Source organism: Procambarus clarkii, chromosome 69 (genome assembly GCF_040958095.1).
Source record: "Procambarus clarkii isolate CNS0578487 chromosome 69, FALCON_Pclarkii_2.0, whole genome shotgun sequence".
Classification (NCBI taxonomy): Eukaryota; Metazoa; Arthropoda; class Malacostraca; order Decapoda; family Cambaridae; genus Procambarus; species Procambarus clarkii.
Genome location: NC_091218.1, coordinates 20,692,858 through 20,707,746, shown reverse-complemented (window position 1 = coordinate 20,707,746; position 14,889 = coordinate 20,692,858). Strand labels below are relative to the sequence as shown.

The following is a 14,889-nucleotide window of genomic DNA, read 5'->3' as shown; positions in this document are numbered from 1 at the left end:
TCTTTAAATTATTATGTGAAAATGGTTGTATTCCAGGACGAGATATTTGTGCCTTAACAACGTGTCCACAACTCTGTACTTCATACAACAATTCTGCAACATGCTTATGCCAAGTAGGGTTTAGTGAATCTTCAGCTACAGTAGGAAAATGTATAGCGGTAAGAATAAAATTGTATTCGTCAAAGCTCAGGTAGTGAAGGTGGCAACGGCATACAGTGGTAATACTGCAAACTTTCAATGTAAACAATGTAGAATCATCCCCACAATCAAAGAGGGCAAAATCTTAAAAATACCTCCTCATAATGCTCTCTGAGTCATTACAAGAATGGTGACAACACACACCATATACACACAACCAGATGAATACACGTATACTTGTATATGTATATTTATGGCAGTAATAACCAGTATCTTGATACTTGATTCCAGTATCTGCCCACAAACCTAACTCCAAACAAAACAATCCCTGCAGCCAAACAGGGCTGCTGCTACATTTTTTTTTAATTTTGCTTCTCGTATCTGTACTGTACTGTACAGTACTTGTAACTCAGATTTTCCCAGAATATACTGCTATACAAGAATTTAGAGAAAGCACAATTACCCAACCAGTGGCCTCCATCTCTAGTGACCACAGTATAGACAGGAAACCAGTTACACATCTCCCCCCCTTCCTGTCCTTCCAACTCACTTTTCCAGATTGTTTTTTTTTTTTTTTTAATTGAAGTGTTTGAGTTTTTTTTTTTAAATACAGGTAGTATATTTTTGGGGTTATACTTTGAAATTTAAATTAATTTGTACACGATACAGTCGATATAAAAAGACAGAAATTTAATAATGATGCTGTACACAGCTTTCTAGACACTACTTGGCTTAGTACCTTCTTCAGATAATTACTGACTTCTCTGGATGCTTCATGCTAAAGAATATAAATGTCTTTATTTTAGATTAAGCTTTAATGATAAATGTTAAAAATGGTATCTCCACTGCACTGCACACCTGGTTTTGGCAAAAGCTTCATAGTGCAATTGTCAAAGACACATTTTTGTTGTTTTATAAATGTTCAGGTAACGTTAATGTCAAAATGTTTCCAAACTCAACCATTTTCATTTCAAAACACAGAGTGATGAACACATTAAAAACATTAAAATATAGCCTAATTAAAAAAAAAACACAACTCTCAGAGCACCTTAGGGAACTCTGTACAGTACAGTGGATATTTACAGAATTTACTACCAACAATAATATAAACTGGTTTTAGTAAGTTGAACTATGCAGGCGATGAGTCACAATAACGTGGCTGAAGTATGTTGACCAGACCACACACTAGAAATTGAAGGGACGACGACGTTTCGGTCCGTCCTGGACCATTCTCAAGTCGATTGTGTCGAAACGATTGAAACGTCGTCGTCCCTTCAATTTCTAGTGTGTGGTCTGGTCAATAAGTTGAACTACTTAAGAGATTTGTGCTGTGTGGTATAGTAGAAATATGACTGCATAAAGTACAGTATAAACATCAACACGTCTATTTACAGGTGGGATCTTGTGACGGTATTGAATGTAAACATGGAGGAGAGTGTGAGCCTCACTCCAGCACACACTACATCTGCAGGTATGAAGATCTTGTCATTTTCTCTCTTTGTGCATATAAATTTTGCTCAATTTCCAATTTAGTTTAGGTAAAACATTTTAAATCTTATTTGCTTTTTAAGAAAATTGTTAAATTACAGTAGCAAAACTATTGCAAAAATCAATTGGAGCAAAGAGGCATATCGAGGCAACGATCGGGGAACTCCCAGCTGTGCAACTTACCCTTGTACCACAACATGGTAAAAGTTACACAACCTGGGATTCCACTGAATCCACAGGAAGTCTGGAAGCTTCTACTGAAACCAGTCCAAATTTTGCATATGACCCACAAGCACTCTGGTGTAGATAAAAGTAAAGTAAAGAAGTTAGAGTACAGTGCACTATATTTGTCAATTTGTGTTAGCATTATAAAGAAAACAGTTCCAGGATGAACAGAATTTGAAATGAACTTAAATAAAATTAACCTAACTCAATTTTATGTAGTGGCAAAAGTGATAATGTGTTTCTTATTGTCAGGTGTGGTGTGGGAGAGTCTGGTGCTCATTGTGAAGATGAAGGGGTGCACTCAACTAGTGCTAAAGACAGCTTTATCACTGTTACCATCAGTCTCTCATTACTAGCTGTAGCCTTGGCCACCTTCGGTTGCTGTTGGTACAGGAAGAGAGTGGTAACTTTTTGTAAAACTAAAGATGGAAGGTGATTAATTACACCAAAATATTTTATTACATGCAAGAGTTATTATTAAACAATGTTTTTGTTATGTTCTGAATTTATCAAGCATTTGATTCTTCTATAACAACACGTAACTCTCCTCCATACCGTCTGCAAATAATGCAGATAAATTCTTTGTTCCCAACCGATACTTTTGTATACTCCTTGTTATCACAGTAATTCCAATCCTATGGGAATGAATTTTAATGTATGATAAGTACAACATAAAATGTACTGGTGTTAGAGATATTGTATTATACTCATGTTTCAGCTGCAATCCAGCTTTACGGTTTTCAAACCCCACATTTGGTTTGACCAGCGATGGTGATGGTAGCTGGAGTTCGGAGTCCAGCTGTAAACTGTCTTATGATGGCAGCCATTCCCAATGTGTGGTTTTGAATCTAGAAGAAACCCAAAACTTTGAAAGCCAACTTCATGCACTGGAAGAAAATCAGGTTAGTATATGCAGGCGATGAGTCACAATAACGTGGCTAAAGTATGATGACCAGACCACACACTAGAATGTGAAGGGACGACGACGTTTCGGTCCGTCCTGGACCATTCTCAAGTCGATTGTTGGACCATACTCAAGTTCTCAATCGACTTGATAATGGTCCAGGACGGACCAAAACGTCGTCGTCCCTTCACATTCTAGTGTGTGGTCAGGTTAGTATATGTAATTATTAACCCTAGGCATGTGTGTTTCTCACAACCCTGGGTCACCACTGCATAGTTTTTAAAATATTAGAAAAAAAAATAATTTTATAAATTTCTTTGTAAATGAATTGAAAGTGGAAAAATTAAGAAATAAATTTCATGTACAGTACTTTGTTGGATAAACGTAATTTATTAATATTTTGTTTATAAATTGTTCAAAGGATGGATTACAGTACTTGCCAAGTAGATAGTCATTGTATATTTCAAGTCACTAATTATGCATAGCATTTTGGGCTATGGGCTAACATTAATGACCTACCAAATGCCACATAACATCTAAACCCAATGCTATTTGCTGATAAAAAACATTTATTTTTTCACATACTAACCCATACAAAAAGAGGGATTTATTCATTTCATCCTTGAGACTACTCTCTGTATCTTCAGCCTCTGCTCTTTTTAACTAAGAATGAGACTTCTGCATTTCATAACGGTCCTTTAGTTGCAGATGCTTGGTTGGTTTGACCAAGGGTGCATCACACCCTCTGTTCTGTTGCTGCATTATTTGTATGGTACCAATGCATCCCATGCTGTGGCTCTGTCAATCCTGTTACCTTCCAAAATTAACAAAGTGCTCTCGGATTAATTGTCAGGTGGTTAATTTCTACTAGCCTGATATGTATCTGTATGTATGACATTTACAAGTGTGCTGTCATTACCGAGTTCTTTTCAATTTTTTCTAGCCAACATTTGGCTGAAGAGTTGTGGCCGTCCACTTTCGTGTCAGTGGCTCATTATCTGTTGAATGTTTCCCTGTCCTTGCTGGGCCTGTGTGGCTCTTGGTAACTCTTTCAAGTCAGAGCTGCTACTGCTGTCCCGCCACCCACGGCTTTCCAACCTTTTTTGTTCCATGGGTCAGTACCTCCATCTTTGTATAATCATTAAAATGCATCTTTCAGTCCTAAGACAATTTCTTGTCCAAGGCACCATAGATGATTCAATTTGCACCAGGAAGCTACTGAAGCCCAGAAATGAAGTGCTGAATGTAATGAATTGCATTTTTTTATGGCCTGCTTCAATATTAGAGGATTTTTTCTGAGAATATTCATATTATTTAGGAAATGCCAAGGATAGGGACATGTCTATCTGCTGCAATTATAATGCAGTACAGTATTTCAGTAAATTATGGAATAAACAAAATTTAAATGAAATAGGTTTAATTTTGTCTTCTCCAATGAATACATATTGGTTCTGTATTAAAACGAGATCCGATATTTTTTACTACATTTTCTTTTGCAGGACCCATGTTGCAGCACAGCCCCTTAGTGGCAGAATAATTGACAATGACATGGCATCCTCTCAAGGCCCAGCTTATTTGTAAGGATTTACTGTACTAGTTTATAAAGCTGTTTAATATAATAATAATACAAATAATCTTTAAGCTTATACAATTGGAAACTGTTTTTATTAGATTAATGATTTAGTTTAAGGCCAAAATTAATGTAACTTGTTATAAATATACTGTGTATTGTATAATGTTTTTGATTTTGTATTATACATGTCTAAACTAATTTAAAATGTTTATTTTTTTTAGTAATCCTTTTGTCATCCCCTACTTTTTTCTCTTGCTCACGATAAATTCTCAGGGTGAGGTATGAAATAAGGTACATTTGTCCCTGTTTAAAGCATAACCAATTAGTCTTACAGCTTCCTGCAAGACCAGTTGTGCTAGTTATTCATTGACTAGTCTTATTAATGAAAATTAATTCACAAGGGAAAACCAGTGAATATTTTTAGAATTAAGAATGCTAGGATTTTGTTTGTGGATATACATTATGTAAATGATGTGATTAAAAAAAAACTTAGTGATCAGAACCAGGTGGGCTTAAGGATGATTGCTTCTCAGTTCATGAAGATCTGTAGCACTTAATATATTCCTCCAACCTATCGTCTTAAAATGAGACGTGTAGCTATAGTATAGCTACTGTGGATGGTACAGTATAACAAAATATGGATTGTTACAGTGCAAAAGTATCCACATTTTTTAACTAATAACTTTGTAAAAGGGCACCATTTCTTTATCATCGTTTCTTTTACAGTTACGTTATAGGTGTAATGAATGTTGGATTACATATATATATAGGAATTAATAATTTTTGCCAGACACCAAAAAAAACTCCAGTGATGCTCCCATTTGTTTACTTGAACTGATGGGTGCAGTTTATGATGAAAATGAGTCCTCTGTAAGTTTATTGACCTCTGTAATGCCTTTGGCACCATTGCTCATAATAATCTCAAACTGGAACACTGGAGCCAGGTCACTCCATTCATTACCTGCCATCTTTCCTCAGTGACAGGCTCCACTGTGTTTCTGTGAATGACATTACTTTCCCCACCCTATTAATTAACATAGGCATTCCTCAGGTGCATACAGTGGTGTACTTGTTCCACTCCTCTCTCATTCACTTAAATGACTTTCCAGATGCCACTCAACACCTGAAACCAGTTCTATTTGCAGATAATGCAACTTTCAATTTCTCCGATCCTAAACTACAGTACAGTATTTGTAAATACTGGTTGTTAGATGATTTGGCGGGGTCGTATTATGGGAACTTAGGATTTAGGACTTGCCCACAATGCTACACATGCTAGTGGCTGTACAATAATGTAAGAAATCTTGTATATATTAATAAACAAATAAAATTAAAAATAAAATGACAATGAATACTGAACTAAAATATAGTTCATTTTTGTCTATCTGCTAACAATCTCGCCCTTAGCATTCATAAAATGTTCTAAATTTTGCATGGTAACAAGTCCACCAAATTATCCTAAAAATTAATAAGACCCACATTATGAACAGAGCAGATAGGAATTTCCATGGTGTTCACACTGATAAGCTGAATTTCCAGTACCATATACGTAATAAGTATAGTGGCAAAGTTTCTAAAACGAGATTCTCTCTAAAATCAGATGTATACCTCGCTCTGCCCTAGTAACACTTTATTATTCACTCGTCTATCCTTATTTCACCTACAGTATTTGTGCTTGACGTTCAAATTACCTAACATTATCTTCAACCTCTAACTACTCAACAAAAATCAGCAATTAGATCAATAACTAACTCCACTTTCTAGACAGCACTTGACTCCTTACTAAAATCAATGAATGTTAAATATTTGGTCACTGCACATCCTCTCAAGTGTACTCTACATCACTGAAATTTATGTACTGCATGGTAATATTTTGGAGCCAACCTGTTTTGTATTTATACTGTGTATTGTACAAAAAGGTACAATGGGTTATGATGTTACAGGTTTTGGCACTTGGCTGGTACATTCTTTCATAGGGACTTGGGATGCTTCCCTCAATCACCTGCAATCAAAATATACATCAACAGTCTCTGGATTGGATTGAAAAATTAATATAGTAAGGTAGGATATAATTGTCATCTCCCCTGCATTGTTTATATATTGTCAGGTGACATGATCCACATCATCCTGTTTGCAGATGACACAGAGCTACGGGAAAGTAGGAATTTAAAAACAATATTGAGGCCTTATAAAATGATATCCATGACTACATTATACATATGTTTAGAAGACTGTCAAATTATACATATAATTATACACTCCATGCAAATAAAAGGACTCTGTCTATGGAACTCCCTCCCTATGAATTAAAAAAATAATTTGTTTTCTCTTTTCTTACGTTCCCATTCTTACTCCTATTCTTATCCCCTTACCCCCCTTTTACACTTATCCTATACATACTTTTTGCCTTGCTCTTGCCTTCTTTTAAGATTTCCTCCTCCTCACCTCTCTCTTACCTAACTTAATGCCCGTGCCTCCCTCGTCTCAACATCAAGATTCCACTCTTGCAAGTGAAAAAGGAACGATTCCTCAAGCTACAAGAGTGCTTTTAGTGCTACGATTACTCCCACCCCACCAACAAGTGTCACCACCCCGTCCAGAAGTGCAGCCTTTGCGCCCAGGACCATCATTACTTCATTTGCAAGTCAAAAAACCCATTGTTGCCTCTGCAGCGGCGATCACCTTGCAATTTCCCATCACTGTCCTCGCAGACAGGAAATCATTAGGCATGAGGCTGAAACCAATAAAGCCAAATCTTCTACTTAAGCTACTGGAGCAGCCACCAGCACCTCACCTCCCTACCAACCTATCAGAAGACTTCCCATTCCTACCAAACAGTGGCACCTCCCAACACACTCCACATATGTCAGTTGCTTAATTTAAAAATTGTACTTGTGGTCGATCTCGAACCCATTGTTGATGTGACTACAACCTCTTGAATTTTGTAACTTAGCTCATCAAGATTGTAACTTGCTTAGCTAAATGACTAACTTGCTTAGCTAAATGAACTGTGGGGTTCAGTCCCTGAGCCCATTAGTGTGCCTCTGTAACCCTTTCCACTACCGCCCACAAGATGGGTATGGGGTGCATAATAAATGAACTAAACTATCTCCACTACCACTCTGGAGACTACCACCAGGATGACCACGAGGTCGATCTCAACACAGACTCCAGAACCACCTAAGACCAGAGCAGCACAAACAGGTATTTATCTCTCCAGCTCCTAACATCACAATCTCAGCAGATGCACTAGCACACGTGCTGTCTACAAATACTATCTTGAGGTTATCTCGAGATGATTTCAGGGATTTTTAGTGTCCCCGCGGCCCGGTCCTCGACCAGGCCTCCACCCCCAGGAAGCAGCCCGTGACAGCTGACTAACACCCAGGTACCTATTTACTGCTAGGTAACAGGGGCATAGGGTGAAAGAAACTCTGCCCATTGTTTCTCGCCGGCGCCTGTGGGCCTGGGATCGAACCCAGGCCCACAGGATCACAAGTCCAGCGTGCTGTCCGCTCGGCCGACCGGCTCCGGCCATAACAGCATCACTAATTCTCCAGAAACAGATTCTACCACTAATCCATGACACCTGAACCTACTTCATGTCGAGACCAAAGACAAAACCACCAACTACAGATATTACAGACTTGGACGAGGAAATCTTAGTAGGAGCTCCACTGCAGCAGCACAAATACAACACCTACTCTGCACAAGACCTCTTCGTGGAGGCCACTTCACCGAACTCCAACAAGATCACGGCCATGTCAACTAGCAGCAAGTCTCAGTCAAAGAAAAGACGAAAGACCTAGAGGTCTACACTAACCCACCAGCCCCATAACTGGTAAAGCCAGCCCTCTGAGGCTGAAATCCATCATGAACCTCCTCCCAATCCATCCACAGATCTCTAGTATCATCTATTGGTACTGGTAATGGCTTGAAAGAGCCTCCACGTATGGACGGACCTACGTACATGCCTGTGCCTCCTTTAGAGTGGCTTAATCTCTATCAATCATCATGCTCGTCTCAATCTATTACGGGCTCACACCTATAGCCCGTGCTACATGGATATTTCGTTCTGAGTAGTTAAATCTAAAACCACAACCACCTCATGTCATCACAATCGACTTGATAATGATCCAGGACGGAGCGAAACGTCGTCGTCATCGTCTCATTTTCTGTTGTGTGGTTTGGTATTCAAATTAAAAACAAAATTCAAATGTTTTCATGTGAAGAGGGATTGGCGGGGCTTAACTTGTATTCACTGGAGGGGCGGGGAGTTGGGGGTGACATGGTGGAGGTTTGCAGGTGGGTGAATGGACATAACAAAGGGGATATTAATAGGGTCTTAAAAGTATCAACACAAGACAGAACACGAAACAATGGGTATAAATTGGATAAGTTTAGATTTAGGAAAGACTTGGGTAAATACTGGTTCGGTAACAGCGTTGTTGATTTGTGGAACCAATTACCGCGTAACGTGGTGGAGGTGGGGTCCCTCGATTGTTTCAAACGTGGGTTGGACATGTTTATGAGTGGGATTGGGTGGTTATAGATAGGAGCTGCCTCGTATGGGCCAATAGGCCTTCTGCAGTTACCTTGCTCTTATGTTTTTATGTTTATTCAGGTAAAGTACATACATACAAGAGGTTATACAAAAATTGATAGATTTATAGATAGGACTAGTACATACAATGCCTAAAGCCACTATTACGCAAAGCGTTTCGGGCAGGACAAATTCATTCATTCCTTAAGCCACGTTGTGACACATCGTCATCATACCCTATTCTGTATCAAGGATTACAGAGTAGTAAAAAAAAAAAAACTAGCATTGTGTTTATTTAATAGATAGGTCTATTTATAGGTATTTATGTAATATAGGTCCTGAAAATGTAGTTGGATTGCCAACATCACAATAAGAGCGCAGATGATATCACAATAATATCCGTATGGGCTGGATGATCTCTATTGCTCCAGTGTTGCATCAGCCAACACTCGCAGGCACGGAGGGCGTTAGTGGAGGCGCGGGGTGGCATAGGGGGCCAAGCTTGAGAGAGAGAGGGGGGGGAGGGAGGGAGTGGTGAGGGCAGGGCAGGCCAGGCCAGGCATGAAGAGAGTTGCTGAGGAGCAGATACGTTCAGGCATTAGTGCAAGTCGTACGTATCGACAGGCGCGCACGTCTAACTAAACTAAACTCACTCACTCACTAAACTCAAAAAACTCATGCGCTTACCAGCTCATCCTCTTGTTTTGGTAGTACTTATAGGAAGGATGAGGACCATAGTACATATTCTGACGTACAACGCAATTTTGAAAGTAGAAATCGGCATTATTGAATTTGGACAAACAGGAAGACGATTTTCTACTTATGTTGCAAAGACAACCTAAACTAACCTAACCTTTCTAGGCCTAATATACACTATCTGAGGCCTAGTAGTCGGGGAGCCGGTGGTTGAGCGGACAGAACACTGGACGCGTGATCCTGTGCATAGAGAGCATAGCTCTCATCCTGTAACTACACTTAGATAATTACACACACACATACATACCCGCCCGCTCACCCACCCACACCCTCACGACACTGGAAGACAGAAGAGTAAGGGGGAGACATGATCACTACTTACAAAATTCTAAGGGATTGACAGGGTAGATAAAGATAAACTGTTTAACACGGGTGGTACGCGAACAAGGGGACACAGGTGGAAACTGAGTACTTAAATAACCCACAGGGACGTTAGAAAGAACTTTTTCAGTGTCAGAGTAATTAACAGATGGAATGCATTAGGCAGTGATGTGGTGGCGGCTGACTCCATACACAGCTTCAAATGTAGATATGATAGATATGCTGTGCTCGTGTGTCTTCCCACACTCATCCCTCTTCCCTTTCCCTTATCCTCTCCCCCTCTTGCCATCTCTTCTCCCTCCCCTCATCCTCTCCCCCCTCTTACCATCTCTTCCCTCTAAAAAAAATTAGATTACGAATCACTGTAGCTGCTGAACAACTCGATAGGAAATAACAAATACTTCAGACATCATGGAAATCGCATTTTTGAGAGGGGGGGGGGTCTCAATCGATGCCGATATTTCTTAAAGCACTTCACTTGGGCCGCCAATGACTTGGCCTGTGACTGCTTAGACCACTGACTACCTCCACGAGGCCTGGTCAGAGACCGGGCCGCCGGGACGTTGATCATCGGAATCACTGCGAGGTAACAGCGAGAAAGGTACACAATATGGTACATCTTGGAATGCCTATAGTAGCCTAAAGCGTCAGACCATCAACCTCGGCCATTCTTTTGTGTGTGTGTGTGTGTGTGTGGGTGACATAAATGACATTAGTGAATTTTATATGGCAATATAAAACTTTACATAAAAACTGAGCAAATGCTAACCTAGACGAATTTGTATTAGGTTAGTTTAGTTCATTTATTATGCACCCCATACCCATCTTATTAGGTACGTTGAAAATGTGCGTTAAAATTGAAGCATCGGGCCAGATTCACGAAGCAGTTACGCAAGTACTTACGAACGTGTACATCTTTCTTCAATCTTTGATGGCTTTGGTTACATTTATTAAACAGTTTACAACCATGAAAACTTGCCAATCAACTGTTGTTATTGTTGTAAACAGCCTCCTGGTGCTTCGGAGCTCATTAGCTGTTTAATAATTGTAAATAAACCCGCCAAAGATTGAGGTTCGTAAGTGTTTGCGTAACTTCTTCGTGAATCTAGCCCCTGTGGTTTTGTCATTCACAAGTTAGCTGTGGTCTCGCGTAGTCAATAAATTCCTGAGTGCAACATTCCACCCGGGTAAACAAGTCTCCTGCTGCCAGCCGCACGATTATGCCACTGTGTCTGTGCCACGCTGGAGTTTGTTGCGTGTCTCACGACACTATTTCCTGCCACATGCTCCCTGTAACAACCTAGTCTTCATTATAATTTAAATGGATAATTATACACATTTGCTAAGGAATTGGCTTTTAAGTACTTGTTAGTGCAGTTACACACATACTATTATATAATATTGTATTTGTTGCAATATTAGTAACAGGCAACGCACTCAACGGTAAGGCCGCCCTATATACGCCAACAGTTTTGGTGTTGGCCTTGTATAAAGTCTGTCAACTGTTGGATTACCTAAAAAGCTGAATGATTGTTGACCAGACCACACACTAGAAGGTGAAGGGACGACGACGTTTCGGTCCGTCCTGAACCATTCTCAAGTCGTCCTGGACCATTCTCACAATCGACTTGAGAATGGTCCAGGACGGACCGAAACGTCGTCGTCCCTTCACATTCTAGTGTGTGGTCTGGTCAACATAATTTAGCCACGTTATTGTGACTCATCGCCTGCAGCTGAATGATTCTTTTTCAGTTGTATTGAAACTCTCACAACTGAACATTTCTCAAAACAAAAACACAACAAAAAACTATGAAATACCCTGAACTTGATTGAAGGCTAAATCAAACTCCCAGTGTATTAAAATATGTAACCGTGGTGGACTACGGTTACATATAATCTGTATTAGTCTGTGGGCCAAAGTACATGTGTATCTCTTGCTGTACCTTTAAGCCACGTATAATATATATATATATATATATATATATATATATATATATATATATATATATATATATATATATATATATATATATATATATATATATATATATATATATTGACCACAAGCTCATGTTATTCACGTTAATTGACGATTTTGATTAATGTCCATAGGGTCTGCTTAATCATATATCCGCAATACAGTGTTTTGTGTCTGAGTGTACAGTGTACAGCAATGTATAGTGTACAGCAACACCGAAGAACCTGAGAATATTACGTTTTGTAATTATATGACTGAGATGTGGATAGATGAACTTATATCTACCTCTTTATCTGTACTCTGTAATCACTCATGAAGAATAGGGTTGCATCTAGTGTCCACCAAGTTTATTAATATAACAAACTTACAAACTAAACAAAATTAGACAATCAGTGAAATCGTTAAACTTAAAACAAATCAAGAAATCTAAAGTCATTTTAGAGGATAGCAGCCTATCTAATAGTATAATTTGATGTATTAATAGCAAACGTTTGTAGCACATGTAACATATTAAAGAATGCGGTACGTTTGTCTTCAAATTAGTCATTCTCTCTTCAACGTAACCCTAACCTGACCAAAACCTGTGGCAACCATAATTATGTCAGGTTTGTATTTCTTGAATATATTTCCATGTCTGATTCAAGTGGCGAGCCAGAGATGTGTTTGCTTATACTAAGGAAAATAATGTCAAAGCTACTAATGTTTCCATGCATGAATTAGCTACATCAAGATAATCTCCCACAGAATAATTAACAGTTAACACAAATTTTGACAATTATTTGTTTAAACCCCCAATTTTTAACTCAGTCACTGAGGTATATCCAAACAGAATCAACCAGACATTAAAATAATATTAAACAATTATAGGTAATTGTTCTTGTTAATTTTTGTGGTAGGATATTTTAATATATATAATACTAGTGGAATTATAGTTGCATCATTGTTCCTGCAGCCTGTTCTCTCGATTTATGAATGAAAAAACCTACAAGGATGATTCACGGTGCCCAATAAATTCACTCTCCATGGCATAATTAAACAATAGAATCACTATGTTACATTGTCCATTACCATTCGCAGGATGAATACAGCAGGTATGTGCTTTATAATAAATTATCAGATCCATGGGTGATATAAACGATGCGGTACGACTCATCAAATGCTATAACTTTCTCAACTAAACAAATATTGAAGTACAGTTCTTATCATAATACGTCTAACCTTTGTCACTACTGGTCACGGGATGGTCATGGTGTGCATGATGATTGTAATGATAATCAATGAAGTAAACTGCGGTACGATATGTTGGGCTGCGTCCTCCGTCAACCTCACGTGAAGTTGAGTCACCTGCGCGGCTCCAGCCAGAGAGCTTCCTTCCCTGCGCAAGTTGTCGACACAAAACGTTTTACAGTGATAACCACCCGCCAGGCACAAGACCAAGATGACATCATCTGTTATTATTGCTTTGAGATTCAGCTACTCTGATCAAAAAGTTGCAAGTAGCACGGGCTATGGTGAGCCCGTAGTGGACTTACCTGGCACAGGAACGGGGCTTTACTCCTATCATATTATATCATCCTTGTACAAAAAAGAACTTTTTTTTTTATTTTGACTGCAATTTAAATATTCATTATGATGAGATCAGTGCTATGTCTGTCACTTTTAATTTGTTAAAAAAAGAGTAATTCATTGTGTATTCAACGGGACATGCGTGTATATGTATGCAGGCAGGCGGCAGGGCCCAGCAACATACATATACACAACCTTCGTTACTAGCTGTCTATGATGCAACAATGTTACTCACATTTCATAGTAATAAATATTACCGTTAAATGTAATAACTAAATTCATTAATCATAAGGTTTGTCCGAGACGCTGCGCCCTGTTATATAGCTTTTTAACATAAAAATAATAATTATAATAATAATTCATTTTGTCGGGGAAGGGATGCCTTTGTATATACTTTAGACTTCGTATACTTTATACTTTATAAAGTATATATACTTTTATACTCTATATAAAAATTTTATACTCTATATAAAAAATACTATATATACTCTAGTATATATAGTATTTTTATAGTATACTTTATACTTTAGACTATCGAGGTTCTCCTGCCCCCCGCCCCCCTGCTCCCCCTGCCCACCCCCAGGTCATACTACTGACCCACCCCAGGATGATGATGTTTTAGAGTTAGCTACTCAGAACGAAATGTCCATGTAGCACGGTCTATGGTGAGCCCGTAATTGAATTAGATTATTTGCGATAACCTTGTTACTGTGATATTTGGGTCCAAGTTTTAAACGGAGGTGGGGTTTCCTTCCTTTTCTCCCGTTTTTTTTTCAGCTTGTGTTTTAGAGCACAGGTTTTAGTCTTGTTTTATTAATAACATTATCTTGGTGGCGGATATAGCTGCACAGTGGTCACGAGTGTGTCTCACGGGAGACATCTCCCGTCACGCAGGGTGCAGTCGCGCCTCCACAGATCTCCAGTATCAGCTCTTGATACTGGTAATGGCTCAAAAGGGCCACCACTTACGGGCTATTCATGCCCGTGCCACCTCTTGGGTGGCTTAATTTTTATCAATCAATCAATCGAACGTGCCCAACCATTTCTATCCCGACCGGGAATCGAACCCTGGACTCCTGATTGAGAGTTGAGAACGAAGCTAACCAGATGTAGTACTACGAGACCCAAAATAAATATGGAATTATTGTATCACTAATATGTTCTGTATAAATACATATATTATTATTAGTTTAAGTTATGCCCAAAATGATGTGCGTATAAGTGGCTTTATATAATATACAATTTACGTACTTACCAGCCAAAATTAATGAAGCATTTATGCAACTACTTACGAAACCTGTACATCTTTCCTTAATCATGGCGGTTTTATTTACATTTATTAAGCAGTTTATGAGCTCCGCAGCCCAACGTGGTTGTCTATAACAGTTACCCCTAGT

General features: G+C 38.8%; 1 protein-coding gene across 5 annotated transcripts in view; it reads left to right on the top strand.

Annotated features, from left to right (window-relative positions):
- The window catches only part of LOC123772085 (vitellogenin receptor), a 32,133-nt gene extending 25,483 nt beyond the window's left edge, over positions 1-6,650 (top strand). Inside the window, exons 32-38 of one of the 5 annotated variants that reach the window (XR_011224032.1) lie at positions 37-158; positions 1,533-1,609; positions 2,104-2,283; positions 2,570-2,753; positions 3,699-3,869; positions 4,255-4,332; positions 6,272-6,650. Coding sequence is in view for 2 of the 5 variants with exons in the window: in XM_045765008.2 (XP_045620964.1) it covers positions 37-158; positions 1,533-1,609; positions 2,104-2,283; positions 2,570-2,753; positions 4,255-4,281 (590 nt within the window). In the remaining 3 variants the exon portion in view is untranslated. Of the gene's footprint in view, positions 1-36; positions 159-1,532; positions 1,610-2,103; positions 2,284-2,569; positions 2,754-3,698; positions 3,870-4,254; positions 4,536-6,271 lie in introns of those variants that run through there. The other 4 variants (XR_006774606.2, XR_011224031.1, XM_045765010.2 and 1 more) reach the window with 4 other exon arrangements.
- Positions 6,651-14,889: the final 8,239 nt, after the last annotated feature.